The sequence below is a fragment of the Coenobita brevimanus genome, chromosome 58, assembly GCF_032717465.1.
Source record: "Coenobita brevimanus isolate Jiangsu-jjx chromosome 58, ASM3271746v2, whole genome shotgun sequence".
In the NCBI taxonomy this organism is placed as follows: Eukaryota; Metazoa; Arthropoda; class Malacostraca; order Decapoda; family Coenobitidae; genus Coenobita; species Coenobita brevimanus.
Genome location: NC_137011.1, coordinates 2343673 through 2364973, shown reverse-complemented (window position 1 = coordinate 2364973; position 21301 = coordinate 2343673). Strand labels below are relative to the sequence as shown.

Sequence of the window (21301 nt, the reverse complement as noted above, 5' to 3'; positions counted from 1 at the left end):
CACAGCTCTCTTGGGTAGTCGGCCAGGCTCGCCGGGTAGTTATGAGATGTTGTAGCTTGTAACTATATAATAAACAATCAGTATATCAGTAAGGCTATGCACAAGTTAAGGTAAAGCAATTAGTGTAGATTTTCCCCTAACCTGCACCCCTGTGGCTCCAGCAGCTGCGGCAGGTGTCATGGTCCGTGACAGTGGTGGTGGTGAGTGACGACCCAGCCTTCCTCGCCGTCTTCGCCGAGTGGTCCCTCAAGGGCCGCCTCCTGGTGTGGTCGACGAGGCTCCTTGTCCTCACCCGTCTTCCACTCCACCACCTAACCCACATCCGCACCACACTCGCCATGACAAACTCCACATTACTGCAGCTAACCTGAACTCGAATCCCCACATTAGATTATTAAAGAAAAAAAAAAAAATCAGGGAGAGCTAGAATTCCCACTTCATTAGCCAATTGGTTATCTCTATATTAAAAATTTTCTATCTTTCCGCGCCACACCTAGCCTACATACACACATTGCAGTGCCTATGGAGGGGGAGCCTAAATACACTCATTAGTGTTGCCATATCTTGTAACAACCCCACGATATTTCCCAGACCACTGCCTGATTCTTCTCTATTACTTCTTGCAACAATCGTGGAATTTCCAGTTTATTCACTCGTAATCTGTCGCACACACCACCTCCTCTCCTCTTTCCATCACTTCCCATGCACCCATATTTTCTTCAGCCAAGCCCTGTGTGTGTGTGTGTGTGTGTGTGTGTGTGTGTGTGTGTGTGTGTGTGTGTGTGTTGATTGCTTAACGCCGAACCCCTAAAAAAAGGCAACAGTAACCCCCAAAATGGCAAAACCCACACACACACACACACACACACACACACACACACACACACACACACACACACACACACACACACACACACTATGGATCACTACTTATGAGTGTTGATATTTCCAGTTCTTCTCGAGGGATTGACATTTAACAGTTAGAAGACAAAATGATGGTTTGCTGAAATATTTTTGTCTTGAAACAGATTATAAAGGGTAATTAACAGCTGCTTTTGGAGAGTGTTGATATCTCTTACTACGAGAATTTCAGTTTGATGCTCAACACAGTGTTCACATTAGACAAACAGACAGACAGATAGATATAAAGACATGTCATCAATCTATCTACCTATCAGTTAGTTTATCTATTTTCTATTTTACTGGCTGTTTTTGTCCGAATATTCTGTTTAAAAAATGGAACAAATTTTTCCCGACATGACTTATGAAACTAAACAAATAATCACTTAAACCCTTCTTTGTGAACATCTACTGTACATGGACCAGCCCTTTAACAGGCCAGTCTCAGCTATTGTCTGTTGGCTTCAGGTATCTGGTAAAGGAATCGGCAAAATGTATCTACTGTCGTATTATCCATAAAATTTGCCAAGTAAGAAACATCACCGCCACCCTGTATACCTAGACAGATCATCTTGGGACATCATGAGCTGTACTAATCATTTAGGATGTCATCTTACCCATCCCGAACAATACTTTTTTCTTCGCTTATTTTCTTTGTACGTGGGGTTTATGCGTCCTCAGCTGAACGTAGCGAGGGTGGTGAAGCCCACGGACAAGACGGTCGCCACTGACGACCCCGACCATCCTGGCGAGAACAAAGTCATCGGCTTCAGCTCCGAGTACAACCTTAATGAAAACATAGCTGCCATAATTTCCACGTACACATACCAACCTTTTTCTGTCTGTTTCAGCGTGCAAAATTTATACATTACATAAAAGACGACCTGATTTTTGAGTTCTCTTATCTGTCCTGTTGACAATATTTTCTAGTATCAATACTTATGGAATAATATTAACCAATTTATATGAAGGTATAGTAGCACTATCCAGTTCAAAATCTTCAGTTCGATGATGCCATGCTTTATTTTACTCTTGTTCTCACTAAAAAAAAAAAAAGTTATTCGGTTTTGGAAAAGATTTTTAGTAGTGAACAGGTGAGTGAAGGATATTTCTACTCCTTAGTTGGAAATTCCTTCCCTAATATATATATATATATATATATATATATATATATATATATATATATATATATATATATATATATATATATATATATATATATATAATCTGCCATCTGAAAGTAAAATCTAATTATACATCAACCGAAATATTGATATCGTGTTCAAGCACAGTCAACCATTGCAATTTCTCTGAAGATCAATCAATCAATCATTTCCTGTGGCACCCCACGGGATGCATAGGGCCTCAATGAACTCTCTCCACCAATATTTGTCTCTTGCCATCTCCTTCAGGTCCCACCGACACTCTTCTCCTGCCTCTCTTTTCATTGTCCTCAACCAGGTTTCCCTCGGCTTACCTCTACCTCTTCTTCCTCTAGCAGTCCACTCTGGCACATGCTGTATTAAACAACCTTCTTTTCTGTATATGTGCCCCAGCCACTTCCAGCGAGACAGTCTCACATTCATTAACTGGTTCCACTCTCGTAATATCCCATACTCTTTCATTTGTAACTCTGCCTTGCCACTTTACCCCAAGAATCCTTCTCAGTATTTTATTCTCAAATCCTAATACTCTCTGATCTGTTGCAATTGTACTGTACCATGACTCAAGAAAAAAATTCATTCTTCCCAGGAAAAAAAGAAAAAAGTCAGCTTTCAATGTGGCAACGTACTTACTGGAATATTCACTTTCATATCTGTAACTGAGCACTCTCGCTAGTATTCAACGCAATATGGTGTACGACAGCGTGGTGATGGTGGTGGTTGTGGTGGTGGGAGTATTTATGAAATTTTACTTGGTTGTCTGTGCAAATGCAGTGATTGCATATCTTAATCTATTCTGCATGTGATTAAAAGCCTAGCTCACTAGAAAATGTGAGCAGATATGTAATGTGCGATGGTGTGGCAATGATGTGAGGGGGGGATGGCAGTGGTGGTGGATGTGGTGGTGGTGGTGTTGGGTTAGTATATAAAGAGGGCGGATCTGGGCGGCTGGTTTAGTACACTGGCTGCGTGGTCCAGCCTCACCCGCCTCACTGCCTCACCCGCCACCAACTAGCCATCCACTCGTCCCTGGTAGGTCTTGAGAGTGTGGCCCCGTGCTGGTGTGGCTGACGGTGTTAGTGTGGTGCTGGTGTAGATAGCGGTGTTAGTATGTATGGAATATACTTAGCGTGATCCTGTTCATTTTGAGTACTGTAACAGCTGTATCAGATGTGTCAAGATAATGCAACTAAAAAAAAAAAAAAAAGTCCATACTCAATTAACCCCACTGTTGTTGTGTAGATTAATTATCACAATACATGAACTACGGGAATGAAACAGGATAGAATCGACCCTTTCAAATAAAACTTTTATGCTTTTGAATTGCCAGTGTGTATCACACTGATCTGATCATCAATGTGTAATTAATTACCTTTTGCAGGCATTTACCTGGCGATTACTTGATGATTATCACTTCAGCTAAATTAGGAAAGTTAGCAACGTGCAGCAGTCTCGGTGGACCTAAAATCCTTACAGAATTGCCACACACTATATAAAAAATTTTAATTTACAAATTTTTCACTTTTTTTTGTATTATTTTCCTCAAATTTATCAGTAATGGAATATAGCAGTGTGGCACTTTTAGCAGAAACACCATTCCTTCAAAATCTGTGCAAGATAGAGTGCTGAGTGGGGAGCAGGGACAACTTATAGGAAACTCATCAGAGCAGTTTTAATTTGCGACACTACACCTGGAACAGCACATGACACTTGATCGACCTTTGTATTTACCACGATACATCACAGTTCATGCTTTCTCCGAGAATAAAGAATTTCGCAATTTATTCAAGCTTACTACGGGTGATTTAAGTTAACTCAAACAAACTTACCGTTACCGAAGGGTAAAATGAAAGCTTTTTTGTATTAAACTGAACATAAATCAAGGCCTCAGTACGTCCTGGATACTCACTGAGCTTTTAGTTGTGGAATACCTAGTCACTCTAGTGTAAGTAAAGATGTATACCTCAAGGCTTCCTGACACACAACGTCCTCTTAGGAAGCTTATGGTCTTGATGAAAGGATAAGAAATGTTACCGAGGCGTGAAGGCAATTAGAATAGACCAACGGAGTTATTAGTTAACCGAGAAAGCAGGAGAATATCTAGTAAAATGATCTTGAATATTGTAAAGTTCTTGACCAAGGCTAATGATATGATCTGGGTGCCCTAAACTTTGTCCTAGGTCATTAAGATGTACATTTATTCAACAGTTGTACCACTGTATGCTTACAAAGGGAAGCATAGGTGCTGAACACGACAGCTCGTGAAGTCGAGATGGTTGGTAAAGTATGAAGCGCAGTTTTATTTTGATGCGTAAGAATTTTCACTGAATTAGTAGAATAACTAGAAAGGTACACAGATAATAAAAACAAGACAAAACCAGTAAGATTTCCGCAGTCAGTTATTAGAAAATCAAACTTTGGACACACGCTAATAATTGCTTTCATTGCACGCTATCTGTACTATTAGTGAAACATCCATCTCGCCTTACAGTTTGGCTTAAATAGAGAATAATTATACAGATGTGGTTGCAGGGTGGCAGCCGCAAAAGTATGTGTCGATGAGAAGAGTGCGAAGTTTAGAGGAGAAGACGTCCCGGAAACGTTGCATTATTTAAGTTGTCAGACAAAAAAAAGAAAAGAAAAGAAAAGAAATAATGATGATGTAAAAATGATGTTTAGAATAAAGCAAAGTAAAAGTAAGATGAATGTCAAGTAAATAAACAAGTAATTAGAAGTACACTAAATAGAGGTACAGTACGTAAATAAATTAATAAAAAATGTTCAGCTTACGTTAACATTGTTCCTTTTGCGCTATTTCACTCTTCAGACAAAATATTATCCTCTCATAATGCAGGTAAGGACATGCCAGCGCATCGACCTTTCTCTTGGAAAACCCAGATGTGTGAGCGAAAGGAGTTCGTGTTGCTGTGGAAGGAAGGTTTGTCACTGCGAGCCATAGCCAAAGAGACAGGCACGAGCGCTACCACGGTGCGTAGGTGGGTGCACCGTTGGCAGATGGAGGGCAGTCTCAACACTAGGCAGGCCAGAACCAAACGTTACGCTTCATCCATCAGTCTTATGGCAGTATATTATCTGATGCATAATGGTGGCAGACTCGGTAAAAGGCTATGCTGGTGGGAATTATCATCGTACATCAATTTTATGTTGTGTTCCCGGTACCTACACCATTGCATGTGTCTGTGGTATGGTTTAGGCACGCAGTGAACTAGACTCTTTTTACTCTAACTTGGCCTAAAATTGCCCTCTCTCCATCATAAGTGTTAAAACGTAACAGGAGATTAACACTAGACCTGGTGCTAGTCACGAAGAAGTGCAATGAAAAGGATGCAGAGCCAGAGCACTGTGTTGTTCTGTCACTGAGCTGCGTAAAATAACTGCAACTGGCAAAAAATTGGGTCAGGTTAAGGCAAAAGGACTATAGTGTTAATCTCTTACTGTTTCATATGTAGTGTATGGAGAACTATGCAGTGTATAAAAATTACTGTCCACTTTTCGTAGACTGATTTACTCTGGGCCTGGTCTTCAGAGAGTTATATTATTACCACTATTTTGTTATTATGATTATTTTCGTGTTCACAAATTCCTGGTTGAATTATTATTATTGCTTACAACCGCTTACCGATGGCTATGCTGTTTCTGTAACGAATTTGTGTTTATAGACACAAGTACAAAAAGTCTAAATGGAACTCTTACTTCAGACATCACCCTTGTACTTGAGGTGAATATAACTTATATCGCAAAGCTCATTATTAACAATTATTGTATATATAATGGTGTTACTCTTTATCCTCTGCTTTTCCTTTCTGTGAACTAATGGGAAAGAATATTTGTTCCTTAACTCTGACATGATGTACGAGAACTCTATTTGAGGGGTAATTCCAACAGCTTGGCTTGCAACTAAAAGCTTGGTAAATAGCCACAATCATAGTCATAAGGGTACAAGAGAGTACTTAGGAAAGCAAACAGCAACAGTAATGAGAACGAACTGCAGCAGCAGGAGGCGGAGAGACAGTGTAAGGAACAGGAGGAGGGGGAGCAGCGGCATAGGGAGGAGGAAACGGAGCAGTGGTGTAGGGAGCTGCAGAAGGAGGCGGAGGAAAGACGCAGGGAGCAGGAGAAGGCAGAACTGAGGCGTAGGGAGGAAACGGCGGCGACAGAGGGGAGCAGCGGGTCCGGAGATTCGGCAAGTGAGTGATCTAAGAAATGCCAAGGTTGAGAGCCACGACTCTTCGTTTGCAGTTGTTGATTTCTCACTTTTATTTAGCGCCCCTCCTTGCCCCCCGCTACTCCCAGGGGATAGGAACTCCCCGCTCCTCCTTGGGGATAGATGGGGTCCCACAGCCTCCCCTCCCCTTCTTAGAGGGATGGGTTTATCCTTCCTTCATAGAGGGACTTCCAGCCACCTATCCTCCCAAGTCAGGATGGCAGTTCTAATTATCCTTCCTTGATCGGGGGGTTATGTAGAACTATCCATCGTTTTAGGGAGGATAGGGCTGATAATACACCCCCTTCTTGAGCTTCTTTGTGGATAATGAGTCCTATGGAACATTGCCTTGCCGTAGTGAAGAAGCTTGCATATCCCAGTAATCAGCGAAGCTATACTAGGCAGGTGCAACCATACTAAGCAGGCTCACTGTCAGGGATCAGACAAAAAGTTTTACCTCACAATAAACGATATATATATATATATATATATATATATATATATATATATATATATATATATATATATATATATATATATATATATATTCATCTTTCTACACCCCCCAGGGACCAGACATCGCTTCCGCAAATATGAATAAACGATTTCTAGTATGGATCATTCTGGCGGCCATTATCATCTCTGTTGATACTGCAGAAATTGCTGTTGTTGGTAACGGTACGTGCACTTTGTATTATATACACTGGTAAAAGTGTTCTGTATTAGAGTGAACGAACGTTCTTGATGCTCTCCCCACTCATAAAATTGTGACATATACAGAGTGACCATCAAACTACTATCTACTGCCCGATGCAATAGCTAAATTTAATATGGCAATTTAATATGGCCTCAGCACAGTTGAGGACAATGAGTCAGTAGGAGCTGTGAAGGCACTGAATGCAATACTGGCAGCAACACCACAACAAGAAGACTTTTTAACTGTCATCTCAGCAAGTACTTCATATGTAAGTAAATGCACTTTTTAAAATTATAACTATAGATGCAAATAATGTAATATATATGTAGGATACAGAATTCTACTTCAGTTCAAAATAACAATTAAAAAAAAAAAGTGAATACGAAGGAGAACTTGATAAAAAAAGTAACATCGCGAGCTATATTTCACTGTTTCTGCTGACAATTTGTATTACACGTAGAGATTATTTTTAATAAGGAAACAAGAATGAGCAGAAAAAACAATGACAAGAGTTGAAATCCAAAAATGCACATATGTCACACAGTTGTGTAGTGTAAAGGAAGGCACAGAGTTTGTTTTGCACATCTAGCCCTTGAGAAGCTAGTTTCATAGGACAGGCAAGTAATGAGTTTTCAAGGACCTTTGACGAGAAAAGGAAAGACGGAGAGTGAGGGGAGACTATAAAAGACTGAACTGAATGTTGCTGAAGGGAAGTGAATCATCGTGTGGAAGGTTGTTGAGAGAAGAGATAGAGGAATAGCCTACTTTTCTGACACCCTTACCCTCTATTTACCCTTCAACATCAAAAAGAAATCTTTGATGTATTGCACACTTTTTTTTGCTATGAAACTGTCTTTAGTTTCGAAAGTTTTCAGTGCCCTTATAATGTTTGTTGGTAGTCTGTAGGTGTGGATGAGGTGGTGGCGCCGTGGGGTATCGGGGTGTTTGAGGTGGCAATGGATGACCAGGACGCTAATGTGACGCAGGCACAGCTCTCCCGGGTGGTCGGGCTGGCTCGCCGGGTAGGTCACGATCAGTCACAGCGAGTTCGGCAGTTACACAAAATTCAGCCACTGTACAATGCATTATTCTGTTTACTCTTGAATAATGCAGAAGTATATTTTAAAACTACTGATGTACATTTTTCACGGTTTCAGGAAACCAGTCAATTGACATAACGTTCTGTTCAGAGAAGGTTCAAGGCAATATTTCTCGTGTACCTGGAAGTACTCGTATTTTTCAAACAACTATTAAAAAAAAAAAGTTTCTTTCCATAAAGTAGGAGTTTCATCTCAGTAACAGATTGACCGACATCTTGTTACAGCTGCAGTATTTTTTCATCCACAGCTGCGGCAGGTGTCATGGTCCGTGACGGTGGTGGTGCTGAGTGACGACCCAGCCTTCCTCGCCGCCTTCGCCAAGTGGTCCCTCAAGGACCGCCTCCTAGTGTGGTCGACGAGGCTCCTCGTCCTCACCCGCCTCCCACTCCAGCGCCTCACCCACATCCGCACCACACTCGCCATGACAAACTCCATTTTGGTTGTCCTCAGAGATTCTCCAGCGATTAAGTACGAAAATTTTTATTTACAGCTCGTCATAATCGCTGACCACTACAAAAGGCTGATTAATATACTTTGAAGATACCAAGAACAAAACGAAAAATAGATTGCCATACAAGAGTCATAGGTTTATACACACAGTTTTTATCTATCCAGAGTGAGTATCTACACAGAGGAGCCCTACAGCAAACCAGGAACCCCACCATGGCCAATTGCTTCATGGTCTTCAGATAGTGGACTCGTTAAAAGTTCATCAGTCCGGTTTTACCCGGATAAACTCAACAAGTAAGCGGCTTTGTGTCAGTCTGGAGCATAGACAAAGATAATGTGTGTAAAAATGAGGTTTAGAGAGAGAGAGAGACAGACAGAGAGAGAGAACACGGCTCCTCCTCCTCCTCCTACTATTACTCCTACTACTACCACTTCCAGTAATGATAATGATAATAATAATAATAATAATAATGATAAATAGTGGGAAGAACAACGCTAAAGAAGGAAATCAGATAACAGTAAATTTCAGAGCAACCTTCCCACTCTCGCCCACCCCAGGCTGTCCCAGAGGCCTCGCTTGGTGGTGGCCAGGGTTGTGTCATCCGCTGAGAAGACTGCAGTGGTGGACGACCCTGACCATCCTGGGGAGACAAAGATCGTCGGATATAACGCTGAGAACCAGCTAATTGAAACCATCTCTAAGTCTATGAATTTCACGTAACGAATCCTTTAATATGATTTGTTTTGCACTGTATTCTTGTCACTACCTGATGATCTCATTTGATTTAGACGCGACCACAAGTAGTCAAGCGGAACTGAAGACTATATTTACAACGACCTTTTGGAAAGTTTGCCATAAGTAAAGAAATTATCTACAGGCGGGAAAGACAAAATTAGTTATATATAGCAAGAAGAAACTAATTACGTCATGGGAGTGGACAACTTAAATGGTAAATTGTATTGGTCTTTGATAAAAGGCTTAATGAATTTCCATGACAATCTGTTTAATGCTGTATCTTACTGAAGAGAATAATGTTAATATTAGCTTTGCATGATGTATTACAGGATCAGATATGTCCGACCAGATGACGGCTATTGGGGTACCCTGGACAATAATGGCATGTGGACCGGTATGATGGGCATGCTTTACAGAAAGGTCAGTCGCTGTCTCCTTTTAGCATCCATGTGATAACTGAGTAGATCAATAACCCTGTGGTTCATGTATTACATTATGATTTCGCAGACTATTCCTGGAGAAAATAATAAGTTTAATAATTACCGATATCACAGCTCAATTTGACTATGACAAAAATCATACTAGTAATTAGAAATCGTTGACATCTTTGTGTACAGTGTAAAATCAAGTGCAGTATTTTATTATAATTACAACAAAACTGAACAAACAGGAGGCGGACATGGCCCTAGGACTGTTTACCATGACATCACAGCGGCACCAGGTTGTCGACTTCACAGAGCCAGTTGCCATCGGTTACTCCCGCATCCTGTCCACCCGCGGCAGCCCCGAGGTGACCGTCTGGGGCTTCCTGCTACCTTTGACCCCCGAGGTGTGGGCGGGTGTGTTGGTGGCGCTGGTGGTGTACATGGTGGTGATGCTCCTGCCTTCCTGTCTCCCTCACAACTCACTTAACTGGACCAGGCTGAAGGACAGCGCTTACAACTGTGTTCGTGTGTTGCTACAACAAGGTCAGACAATTTCCTCTTGAACAATTAACATGTAATTACGTACTTATATTTCCATATTTCTATATTTTAGAAAAGAAACCGACAATGATATTTTGCATATCCTTAAATTACCAGGCATACAATGCACTTTTGGGGCTTTAAGGAAACCAGTCAGTTCTCGCAGTAACAAGCTGTCTGTTCTATGGGTTGTGTAGACATCGCAGTAGGCTATTACTGACGATGAGAAGCAAATGTTGTTTACAGATCTGATGAAAGCTGTGTTATGTGATGCACTAACATGATCACTAATTTCTTTACCTCTCCTGGCTCAAGAAGGGTCGAAGCCAGGGTGGAAGGCATACGTTCTACCTATTTCCATTCGGATATAGATAGCTCGGACCAAGGCCTAGAGACTCCGGCAGGGACCGGATTCACAATATGTATGCGAAATACACATGAAATTAAAGAACGCATTAGGTAGGATGAAGGGATTCCTTATTCAGTTGCAGTTCATGACAGTATTTCCAATCAAAATCCATGGCTGTGCTTATATGGCAGGCGTCAGTTCGTACATCATTATCAAACTGCTAGATTCACCGTGTCAGAACGTTTGGCTCTTTTTCGGCCCTGGTTTCGCCTTCTCTCAAGCCAGGGGGATAAAGAAGTAATCACGTCGGTACACAATAATCTCTTGCTTTCCAATTAGAACAGACCCACTCTTTGATGAGCAGATATCTGTGGTCAAAGATATGAAACTATGCAACTATGTTAAATCACAGTAAGTACCGTATATAGAATGAAGCAAAAAAAGTGCACTGTGTTCAAACGACATAAAAAAAAAAAAAATGCTATTTCAAGTAAATTATCTGACTTCCATTATTTACACAGGTGAATAGTCCAACCATCCACACGACAGGATTCAGGATATGTTAGTTACTGAACAGATGTATGTAAAAAACAGGGTTATCTGCATGTGCTAGGTGATAAACTTATATTCTTGTGTTTCTGCTAGGTAGTGCAAAAAATATAACATTATCTTTTGCTTTCCTCTTATCAGATGTGTTTGCGGGTAAGGATTGGTGGTGGTGGGAACGTGTGATGCTGGGGCTGTGGATGCTGACGACCCTGGTGCTGACGCGGAGCTACGCAGGGAACCTTATGTCACTCTTGGCCGTCAGAATCATTCCAGAACCTTTACAGTCGCTGGAGGACTTACTTGAGCATCCCGTCACGGTCCATGTGATAAAAGGAACGGCAGAAGAGCAAGCTTTTAGGGTAATACAGAAATATATCTAATAGAAGTAGTAGTAGTAATGGGGGCACTAGTAGTAGTAGTAATCATCCTCATCATCACCATACAGAAAACTGCTGGAAGAAGTCCTCTCATCTTCCACCATTTACTGCTACTGCTACTACTAATACTAGTACTAATACTACTGCTACTACTATTATTGTTATTTAATTATTACCACCACCACCACCACCACCATTACTACTACTACTACTACTACTACTACTATTGTTTTTTCTCAGACCGCAGAGAGTGGTGTCAAGCGTGCTATATGGAATCTACAGGATCAGAACCGCCTTGTGCTAGTGGATGCCAAAGATACGGGTCAAGTAACCTCCATACTACTTAAAGGAGGAGCGGCATTGATGACTTTGGATGCATATCAGATGAAGAGAATGGCTAAGCAGTTTACCGAGACAGGTGATTAAGTGTAATGTAGAATACTCTCTCTGTGCGTGTGTGTGTGTGTGTGTGTGTGTGTGTGTGTGTGTGTGTGTGTGTGTGTGTGTGTGTTGTAACAAGAGGCGTAAATGACCAGCTGTAAGTAAAGTCCATTCATGTTAACTAGGTGGAGATTTTCGTCCTTTTGCAACTTATTTTCCTCAGATAAATAGCAGAATTAGACAATACTATGGCTCAGCGTCCTTTCCATTGCACTTCTTCGTGATTAGCACCATATTCTAGTGTCAATCTCTTTCTATACCCCAGCATTCACGATGGAAGGATGGCAATTTTACGCCTAGTTAAAGAGAACAGAGTATTGTTATATGAAGTCTCACCTCACCCCACCATACGGGTATCTAAATGTCGTCAATACCCACAGGCAAGTGTGAGTTCAGCCTGGGAAGAATGAAATATATGCCAGCGCTGCAATCCATGGCAGGACCTAAGGATAGCCCTCTCGTCCCTGCTTTAAGCCGCAAGTATAACAAGGATGTCTGATTTGTTGGCATGTGTAAGGTAGTATAACAAAACAGGTGAATTTACAGATCGTACAGTTAGAGTATTTATGTTAAAATGTCGTTACTGCTTTAAATGTCACGTACTTCTGCCAGTTGGTGACATTTCCCTCTTCCAATGACCTCCAGTCTTTTAAACGCTATGTGATTAGGCATTTCAAAATCAATAGACCTTAAATTTGTCTCTCTTTTTTTTCTCTCTCTCTCCCTTTCCTTTCCTTGGAGGGAACAGTTTTTGCGCTACAAGTCTTTGGTTCCTTCTTCTTTGCACAAAAAATCCCGAACTAAATTTCAACATTAATAAACCTACAGATATAGTACATGGTTTTAAAGGTAGATGCAAATATTAAGGTGATAGTGTGTGCTCCAGGGTTATGCAGGTGACAGAGGCTGGTTTGTACTACCACTGGCTGACGTGGTTCTTCCCAAACCTCACCACCTGCCTCAACGCACCCACAAATTTTGCCATCAATTCACCACTTGCTATCAGGAACATCTGGGTAAGCACATAATTCAGTAGTTACATGTTCCTACGAGCAGGAAATAAATAAATAAAAAAAAGTTCAAATACAGCTTAATTGTGATAGGAACCAGTTTTTTTTTTTTTTTTTTTTTTTTTTTATAGCAAGGGTTTCTCTTAGTTGGATAAAATGTCTTGGCTTTATGTTATACAGAAGTTAGGAGCACCGTATCGGGTCAAGAGCCTTATTTTTACTTCAAACAATAGTTGGGAGAGGTCAGCTAAGATGCAGTATTAAATGTTCCTTGTGGAAACGAGTAAGACGAATTCTCAACAGGAAAAAAGTCGAAGGGAAAACGAGGACCTGTGAGACATAGCTTGAAGACTGAGTAGAAATTGAAATCTTGCTCCTTACTTGAAATTCCATGTTTGCATCTCTGCGACAGGGCATGTTTGTGTTGCTGGCAGGGGGATGGGTGGTGAGCCTCTTCATCTTCTGCCTGGAGTTCTTCTTTTACTGATTACCCAGCATTACAGTTCGGGACCTGCATATAACATCGATTGTTATGGATCGTATTCTGGGGGAAGATTGGAGTTTGTAGATAATGCTTGTCTGGTTCAAGGATCGTCATGTATTTGGTAAGCTTTGATATAAACCTCTTCACTCACACCACACCACACCACACCACACCTCCCCATACCATACCACACTATAATACACCACACTACACTGTATTACCCTACACTACACTACGCTACACTGCTCCACACTACACTACACTACCGCAATTCTTGTTTACTGATTCACTTACGAATAAAGGGAATAATATTTAGTCAGTCTGTGTTTCTAAATAGTAAAATATTTCAACTATCATGTTTCAAGAAGCACTGTACCTAATATTAATCAGATCTTACATACTGATCACAAATTAAGGTACATAATTTCATAACACCTGTATCAGATAATAAAAGTTCTTCGCGTAAATTTGCATGAGATAAAAATAATCTAATGGTCAATACACTAATGAAAGTTCACTTATAACATGGAAACTACTAAGGAAGAAAATATTAAAAGTCTATCTGTCTATCTATAGCCAGGCGCCTAATCCCGTATAGGGTGGTTAAAAACAAATCGTCCTCATGTCGCCTTGTCCCCTATTTCGTTGCCCTTTCACCAATATGCACTCCCTCTCTCATATACCTCTCTTCTCCATCCCTCCATCTCATCTCGGTCGTTCCCTCCCTCTTCCCCCCTCCACCTCACCCACATACACCCTCCTAGTTTGCCTCTCACTCTCCATCCTCTCCATATGGCCAAACCATCTCAGTGTATTTCTCCCAACCCTTTCTATCAATTTTGTTCTCATGACGTAGCTCGTGTGTGGCTGATATTAACATTTTCAGTTACTTTGGGAGCAGTGTTTTATTTATGCCATACAATAACACGATTTTGTTCTGATATATACAGGGGATTCTGGTTAAAAGTATTAATTTGAGACTGAACTCGTATGCCTTTACACTGTTTGTAACCTTCTCACTGCATAAGACGATTTGCTAACGTACATAACGGTGGTTGGGATTAAACATATAATTACTGAGTAAGTAGTGTTATGGAGTGGGGTTCATTGTTGGTAGGAAGCTAGTGGTGTGTGTGTGTGTGTGTGTGTGTGTGTGTGTGTGTGTGTGTGTGCTCTTTCGTGTGTAGGGGAGAGAGGGGGAAGGAGCTGGGTGGCGGTATGGGTGTGGGGCGTGTCTGGGGCGTGCCAATAAATACGGTAGGTGTGGTCTAACACGCTTCACAAACCTCTTGACCCCGCGCCCACTGCCACAACAGCGCCTCTCCGCTGGTAGGTAGCCGTTCTGATAGCATTCTCAGTTCCTGTATCTCGTCCATTTCCAGAGCATTAGGAAGCGTGAATATCGTTACCATTGCCGTGATTTCACATTTATTCTCGCAGCTATTTATTTGATTATCAGAAAGTGAGGAAAGGAAAATTGCAGGTCCGTCTCTTTTGCAAAAATTTTCAGCACAGAAATCTGGGGAAAACTTCACTGGTCTTGCAACTCAGAAGGAAATTACCATGCCTTCCCCAGTTTTCTAAGGTTTAAAATTATAAAAGATAACTTTCGGCAAAGTTACGATAGAAAATACAAACTCTCATCCTCTTGCGTATCGATTCATCAACTTTGCTAGACCGCCTAACACTTGTATTCTGTATTCTTAGGATCCTCAATTACGTGGATGTGCTGGAATGCATTAGAAGTGCTATGAGATTATTTAAACATGTGGAGATGACAGAGAATGAGAGACTTGGATGACTAGAAGAGTGTATGTGAGTGACGTGAGGCTGGAGAGGAGGGGGGCAAGATCGAGAGTGAGATATAGGGAAAGGATGGAGAGGTATTTGAAAGAAGGTGGTGGATTGAGTTCGAGAGAGGGCGGCTACATGGCAGAGAACAGGGTGCCATATGGGAGAGTCGCTTGTGGTCACCCCTTTCGGGATTAAAGCGCCTGGGTTTAGGTAGATACAGTTTTTTTTTTCTTGTCTTAAGTTTTGAGCAGTCTGAGAATTTTCTCATTGCTATGGGATCGATTGCCTTGCGTTCCGGTCTCCCCATAGAATTAGTAACAGTTTAATTTTGCCTCATTGCGAGAAGAGTGTATTTGCACACCTTACTTCAGTTACAGGAGCCTCAGTCAGGAAGTGGAAACATTAGTGGAGAAGAACTACATAATTTTTTATTTTGCATAATATTAGTTACCTCATGGTAGTAAATTAACTTTCCACCCAAATATTAGGTTAACCTAGAATTACTGAACATGAATCTATGTTACGTTAGTACTGTCATAATTCAACAAGTGACAGGAAGGTATATAATCTGTTAAAATAATGTTAGGTCTTCGTGAAGAAGGAGAACAAATAGCTAAATGGTATTTTTATTCCGTTGTAATATTCTGCCGCTCCCACAGGGGCGGCCAGATATTGTATACTGTTTGTCCCTAATGGTGTGAATCCCCCCACTCCCCTCTCCTTCTCTGAGTTCTTGCTTTTTCTTGAAGAATGAAGTCCATACCTTATGGAAGTAGTAGTCTGAAAAGAAATTTTGAACAATGGTAGAACTCTCCGCAGGCCAGATTTCAGACATAGTGAGACCCTCGATGGCCGTTCTCCCCCCTCCCCCCCTCAAAAAAAAAGAAAAACTTTAGGCGAAACCAATTTTTTTTGCCTTGGAACACGAACTTCTGGCAATGGTAGAGCTTCACTCACGCCAGGTTATAAGTACAGTAGGACCACGGAGGGCCGCCTCCCACAGGAGGGACGAGGGCAGCTTCCAATGGTTTCGGCCAAAGTGGTCATGCATAGCCAAAGTTTTAAAGTGAAGGACATGAAATACTGTATACTGACAGATGCTCATTCCGGCCGCATTTTGGGAAGGGTGGAACTACCGAGGGTCGCCCTCACTAGGGAGGGAGCGGCTGTCAGTCACAAAGCCATTATTCACGGCCCTAACTTTTAGCCTAGGAATACGAGATTTTGTGTATTGATAGCTGTTTATTCCCGATGACCACCCCTTCCATGGGTAGAGGGGCCTATGGGGGAGAGTGCCATAGCTTTTACTTAGTAACATAAAGTTTTGCACAATGGTAGATCCGTAGATCCTTCCCGTGGCTATGTTTTAGGCAAAGTGAGACCCCAAGAGGTTACCTCCCACACGGGGGGGAGCGACCCTTTGGGTTACAGGAAACCATTGGGCTTCTCACTCAGAGTAGTCGCCGTGGAAAGGCGAGCAGTAAAAGGTGACATGAAGGATGGAAGAAAATACGAAGAGAGGAGGGCACACACAGAATAGAATGATAAACATAAAAAAAGTTGGCAGCACTTCATCATGTGAGTAGATGATGGGCGCCTCCACCAACGGCCATTAAACCGTCTGTAATGGAGGGAATTTGGGTATGATAATGACATCAGTTTTGTTATTTTGTTACTGGGCCAATTTACCCATACCTGTATTCTTTCACATTCTACAGCTATAATCAAGAGAAATGAACAGCACGTCGTTAGGCTCGAAATCGAGCCTGTCTGAACGCGAGATGTTTGTACGACTTCGGCTGGAGGGTCTGAGCTTGAAAGTGATATCGCAGAGGACAGGGTTCAGTACCAACACTGTGAAGCGATGGCTGCGACGCTGGAAGGATAGTGGCGACCTGCACACAAAAGACACAAGGCTGATCAAATTTAAGCTACTATTTTTATATGCACTATATGATGCAGAATGCTCCAGACTGCTTACAACATCAGACAACATGTGGTCTCAGTATTATTTGTATAATATATTGTGTCACTTTCCCGACAACTGCTGCTTTGATGCCAGGATGGTCACATACAGTAGCGATCTGGAGTTTCGGGGCATATTTTATAATCTTTTCGGCCTCCGGCAACTACCTATTAATTAACACATATATATGCAAGGATGTTTATAAATGGAATTTTGTAATAATTTTTTGCATCATGAAATAAATAACTGAGATGGCTTTTGGAGTGCTTTTATCTTTCACATAAAGACATCGGCTAGTCCACAAGTATAATGAGGTTGTAAAAAATAATCTGTAGGTATTTTGGCTTGTATTAATCTCGAATTTATTGCAACATCGGCATAGTGCTCTGACCTTGAAGTGTTTGGCAAGAATCAAAATTATTGCCAGATTCGGAAGCAAGAAGACTCATGTCAAGAAAACTTCAGTCGTTTTACTTTAGGTTCGTTCAACAAAATGAGGTAATATTGTTGCAGTATTTTATAACTATATCCATATGATAATAAATAATGGATACATCAGCGGGTAGACTGTAGCACCAGTCGAACAGGGGCGATATTCCCACGGTGGATGGAAAGCTGATGACAAAGAGAGTTGGAGCTCCCAGTTCACCAGCTCCTAAGACTAGCTTCTTGCCATTCTCCTTTGCTGAATTTTTTTCAGTGTTTCGGTAACACAGGGACCAAGCCAGCATACTCTTCTCTACAGATTCCTCTAACTGTCAACACCAACCTACATGCACATTACACACCTCACTTCCTATTCAAAACTTTAGAAAAATGGCATCTGAACACCCAGCCTTGGAGTCCCCGGGGGAGGGGGGGAATAAATTCTCTCACCACCCGCCATTCTCCCGGTGACGGCCAAGCAACGTGCTTCAAACCACTGTCTGCCTGACTCCATATTCATTTCTGCAACATTCGTGGCCTTTCCTTTAACTTTCTCACTGTTGAACATCACATCTCCTCTAAACTTCATCTTCCCGTCCTCGCCTAGACTCAGCTGTCTGAGGCGATTGATAGCAAACTTTTCTCTGTATCCTCCTACTTTCTCAGTATTCACTTCAAAGCCAAAGATGACTTGTGTATATGTACACTACAGTATTACTTGCTCTTGCATTCCTGAATTTGAATCTTCTGAATTCTCTACTCTCAGGCTTCGGCTATCTTGTCATTCTCTGACTAAACATATCTGTGCTGTGTACTTATCTCCTAATCCTACTGTCTATGAAAAATTATTTGACAATCATACTTCTAAGATGGAACACATCCTTTCAATTTCTTCATTTTCTGAAATCTCTATTCTAGGTGATTTCATTGTTCACCACCACCCTTGGCTCTCCTTCACCTTTCACTGATCTACCTGGTGAAGAACTCTACATCTATTCTATCCTTAATGGCCTATGGTCAGACTCAAATATGAAGTCCGTTTGGGTGGGGCCCGAGAGGGGATTTCCCTCTCTACAGCTCTGCCGCATCAACCCCAGTACCTATCTCTCTCTCTGTCATATGTCAGCTATTTACTATTTGAAATTGTATATTAAATAGTCTGTACTTATTAAATATATTAAATAAGGCTATATAGTACTATGAATGTGTCGCTTTTTAGGATAATGGCAATGATTTGTATAAATTCCACACCACGTGACAACGTCGCTTTCCGACGTTGCCAGAGGTCAAGGACACCCACCTTAGACTACAGGTGACCGGTCACTTCCTGCCTGATCCCCACCCATGATGGCAGCTACTCCGACTCGCTCTCGTGTGCTCCACAGTCGGGAGAAAGAACTTATTTACAATGTGAACAAGTATTTTTTAGAAGAAAGGTCAGAGAGAGAACTTATGCCTACTGGGGAAACCTCTATAAAAAAAATGCGCCAAGAGTTTTACCTCAGTTGTGGTGTGGAAAAAAGGTCGAAACAATATAGAAAAAAACAAAACTTATAAATATATAAAAACTTTCTCAATCAACTGAGAGAGAAAGAGAGAGAGATAGAGTGAGGAGGTTTGGCAGAGCTGTAGAGAGGGAAATCCCCGCGCGGGCCCCACCCAAACGGACTTCATATTTGAGTCTGACCATAGAGCATCTTGAACAGAACCCTACCCGTATCTCTGACCGCCTTGCAACATACTTGACCTCATCCTTACAACTAATCCTTCTAATTAAGCTATTAATCATTTCTCTCTCTTGTTCTCCTCTAATCACAACCTTATCACCTTAATATGTCCTATTGCTCAATGTAGACCTGTGGTCGATCTTTTTTTGGAGCTGCTGATTGGGAGGCTCTCAGACAGTACTTCTTTGATTTTCGCTGGAATGATTATTGCTTCCATGGCCGACAGCCATCTGAGTGTTCCTCTCGCATAACGGTTATTCTATCCTGCATGGCAGGATAAATTCCTTTCTGTTATCCTGTGATTGATGCAAAAAAAAAAAAAAAATGATTTCACTTTTGTTCTAATGCTGTCCACAACAAGGAGAAGGCTTAGAAAAGGTACCGGAACCAACCCACCCACGAATCTCATCTCTTTTATGTTTCTGCCTGGAATTGTGCAAAGTCTGTTCTTCACTTTGCTAAGAATAATTGCATTCATACTAAATGTTCTGAACTCTTCAACTCAAATTCTTCCCACACCTCTTGGCACAGTGTCAAAAACCTTTCTAACAACTTTACGTCATCATCTTTCCCTCCTCTTTTCTTCTCTGATGGCTCTGTAGCTGTTTCTTCTACTTATATAACAAACCTCTTCGCTCAGACTTTCTCCTCCATTTCCGCCTTAAATGATTCCGGTGCTGTTTCTCCATCACTTCCCCCTTCTGACTTCCTCATTATTGACATTAAAATTTCTTCAATTGATGTGTCTTCTGTCATCACTGGCCTCAATAGTGACAAAGCATATGGGCCTGATGGGGTCCCTCCTGTTGTGCTCAGAAATTGTGCTTCTGTGGTTATGCCCTGCCTAGGTCTATCAACTTGTACCTTTCCTTCTTGCTGGAAGTTTACCCTCATTCAGCCTGTCCCAAAGAAGGGTGACCATTTCCAGCCCTATAACTGTCGCCCAATCGCTCTAACTCTTGTAAATCTAAAGTTTTTTATTCAGGTCTTAACAAAAAAGATTTTAAAGCACCTATCCTATCACAACGTTCTTTCCGACTGTCAGTATGAGTTCTGCCAGGAATGCTCCACTGGCGATCTTCTCACCTTCCTTTCAGACTCCAGGTCATCCTTCTTTCGGAACTTTAGCGAAAGCTTTGCCATTGCACTTGACATCTCAAAGGCTTTTGATCGAGCTTGGCATAAATCTTTAATTTTTAAACTGCCCTCTTACTCCTTAACCTACTAAACCATTTGGCGTCCTGTGGTTATATGATTACCATCCAGAGTGGTAAATGGGTTTCTTGGCTTACAAGACATTATTTGGCTTGTTACTCAAAGTATATTCACCCGAAGGCAGTACTACATCGAGTGAGTGGATGATGGGTGCCCCACCTACCACGAAAAAAAAAAAATAAATAAAAGGTTCCGTTACCCAACTGTAAACGTTCCCACAGGTGCGGCAACTCCAGCATCCGTCAGTGCAGGTTCCTTTGATCGTCTGTTGCTCGTCATCTCCCACCAGGATGAGGCAGATTCTTACCCACCTGATGTTTGTGGCTGTCCGCTTTAATCCTGCTGTTGGTCAGAGGTTTCAATCTAATGGTAAGTAAAAGCCTGACGTTACAGTATAACCACCTCCTGTATTTGCACTTTCCCTAGATCAGCAATCATTATTTTGCCTATTGCCGTAAGTTTTTATCCAGAAGCAGGAAATTTCTAGGAGGAAGTAGCACAGAAAAGTAAATAATTGTTTCTACGAGGCATTAACTTCAGTAGCATATAAAATAAGGACAATTTTCATAATTTCACAATTTACTATATTCTGTTCACCTAAATTTGTCCCAGATTTTTGCCCTTTTGCAGTTTATTTCACGTTACTCAGTGGATGAAGAAGAAATTGCTGCTGCTTTACATCTTTTCCACACACATCTTTGTGATTAGCACCATATTCCAGTGTTGA

At 41.4% G+C, this 21301-nt stretch overlaps 2 protein-coding genes across 2 annotated transcripts; both read left to right on the top strand.

Moving 5' to 3' along the window:
• Positions 1 to 1569: 1569 nt before the first annotated feature.
• Positions 1570 to 10259, top strand: LOC145402592 (uncharacterized). Its single transcript, XM_080274588.1, has 10 exons — positions 1570 to 1718; positions 6030 to 6271; positions 7147 to 7253; positions 7885 to 8011; positions 8143 to 8211; positions 8385 to 8527; positions 8672 to 8829; positions 9094 to 9252; positions 9601 to 9691; positions 9942 to 10259. The coding sequence occupies exons 1-10, from the start codon at positions 1570 to 1572 to the stop codon at positions 10257 to 10259; spliced, it is 1563 nt and encodes a 520-aa protein (XP_080130714.1).
• A 724-nt stretch (positions 10260 to 10983) lies between these two features.
• Positions 10984 to 13449, top strand: LOC145402590 (uncharacterized). Its single transcript, XM_080274587.1, has 6 exons — positions 10984 to 10996; positions 11276 to 11493; positions 11752 to 11929; positions 12333 to 12432; positions 12839 to 12968; positions 13375 to 13449. The coding sequence occupies exons 1-6, from the start codon at positions 10984 to 10986 to the stop codon at positions 13447 to 13449; spliced, it is 714 nt and encodes a 237-aa protein (XP_080130713.1).
• Positions 13450 to 21301: the final 7852 nt, after the last annotated feature.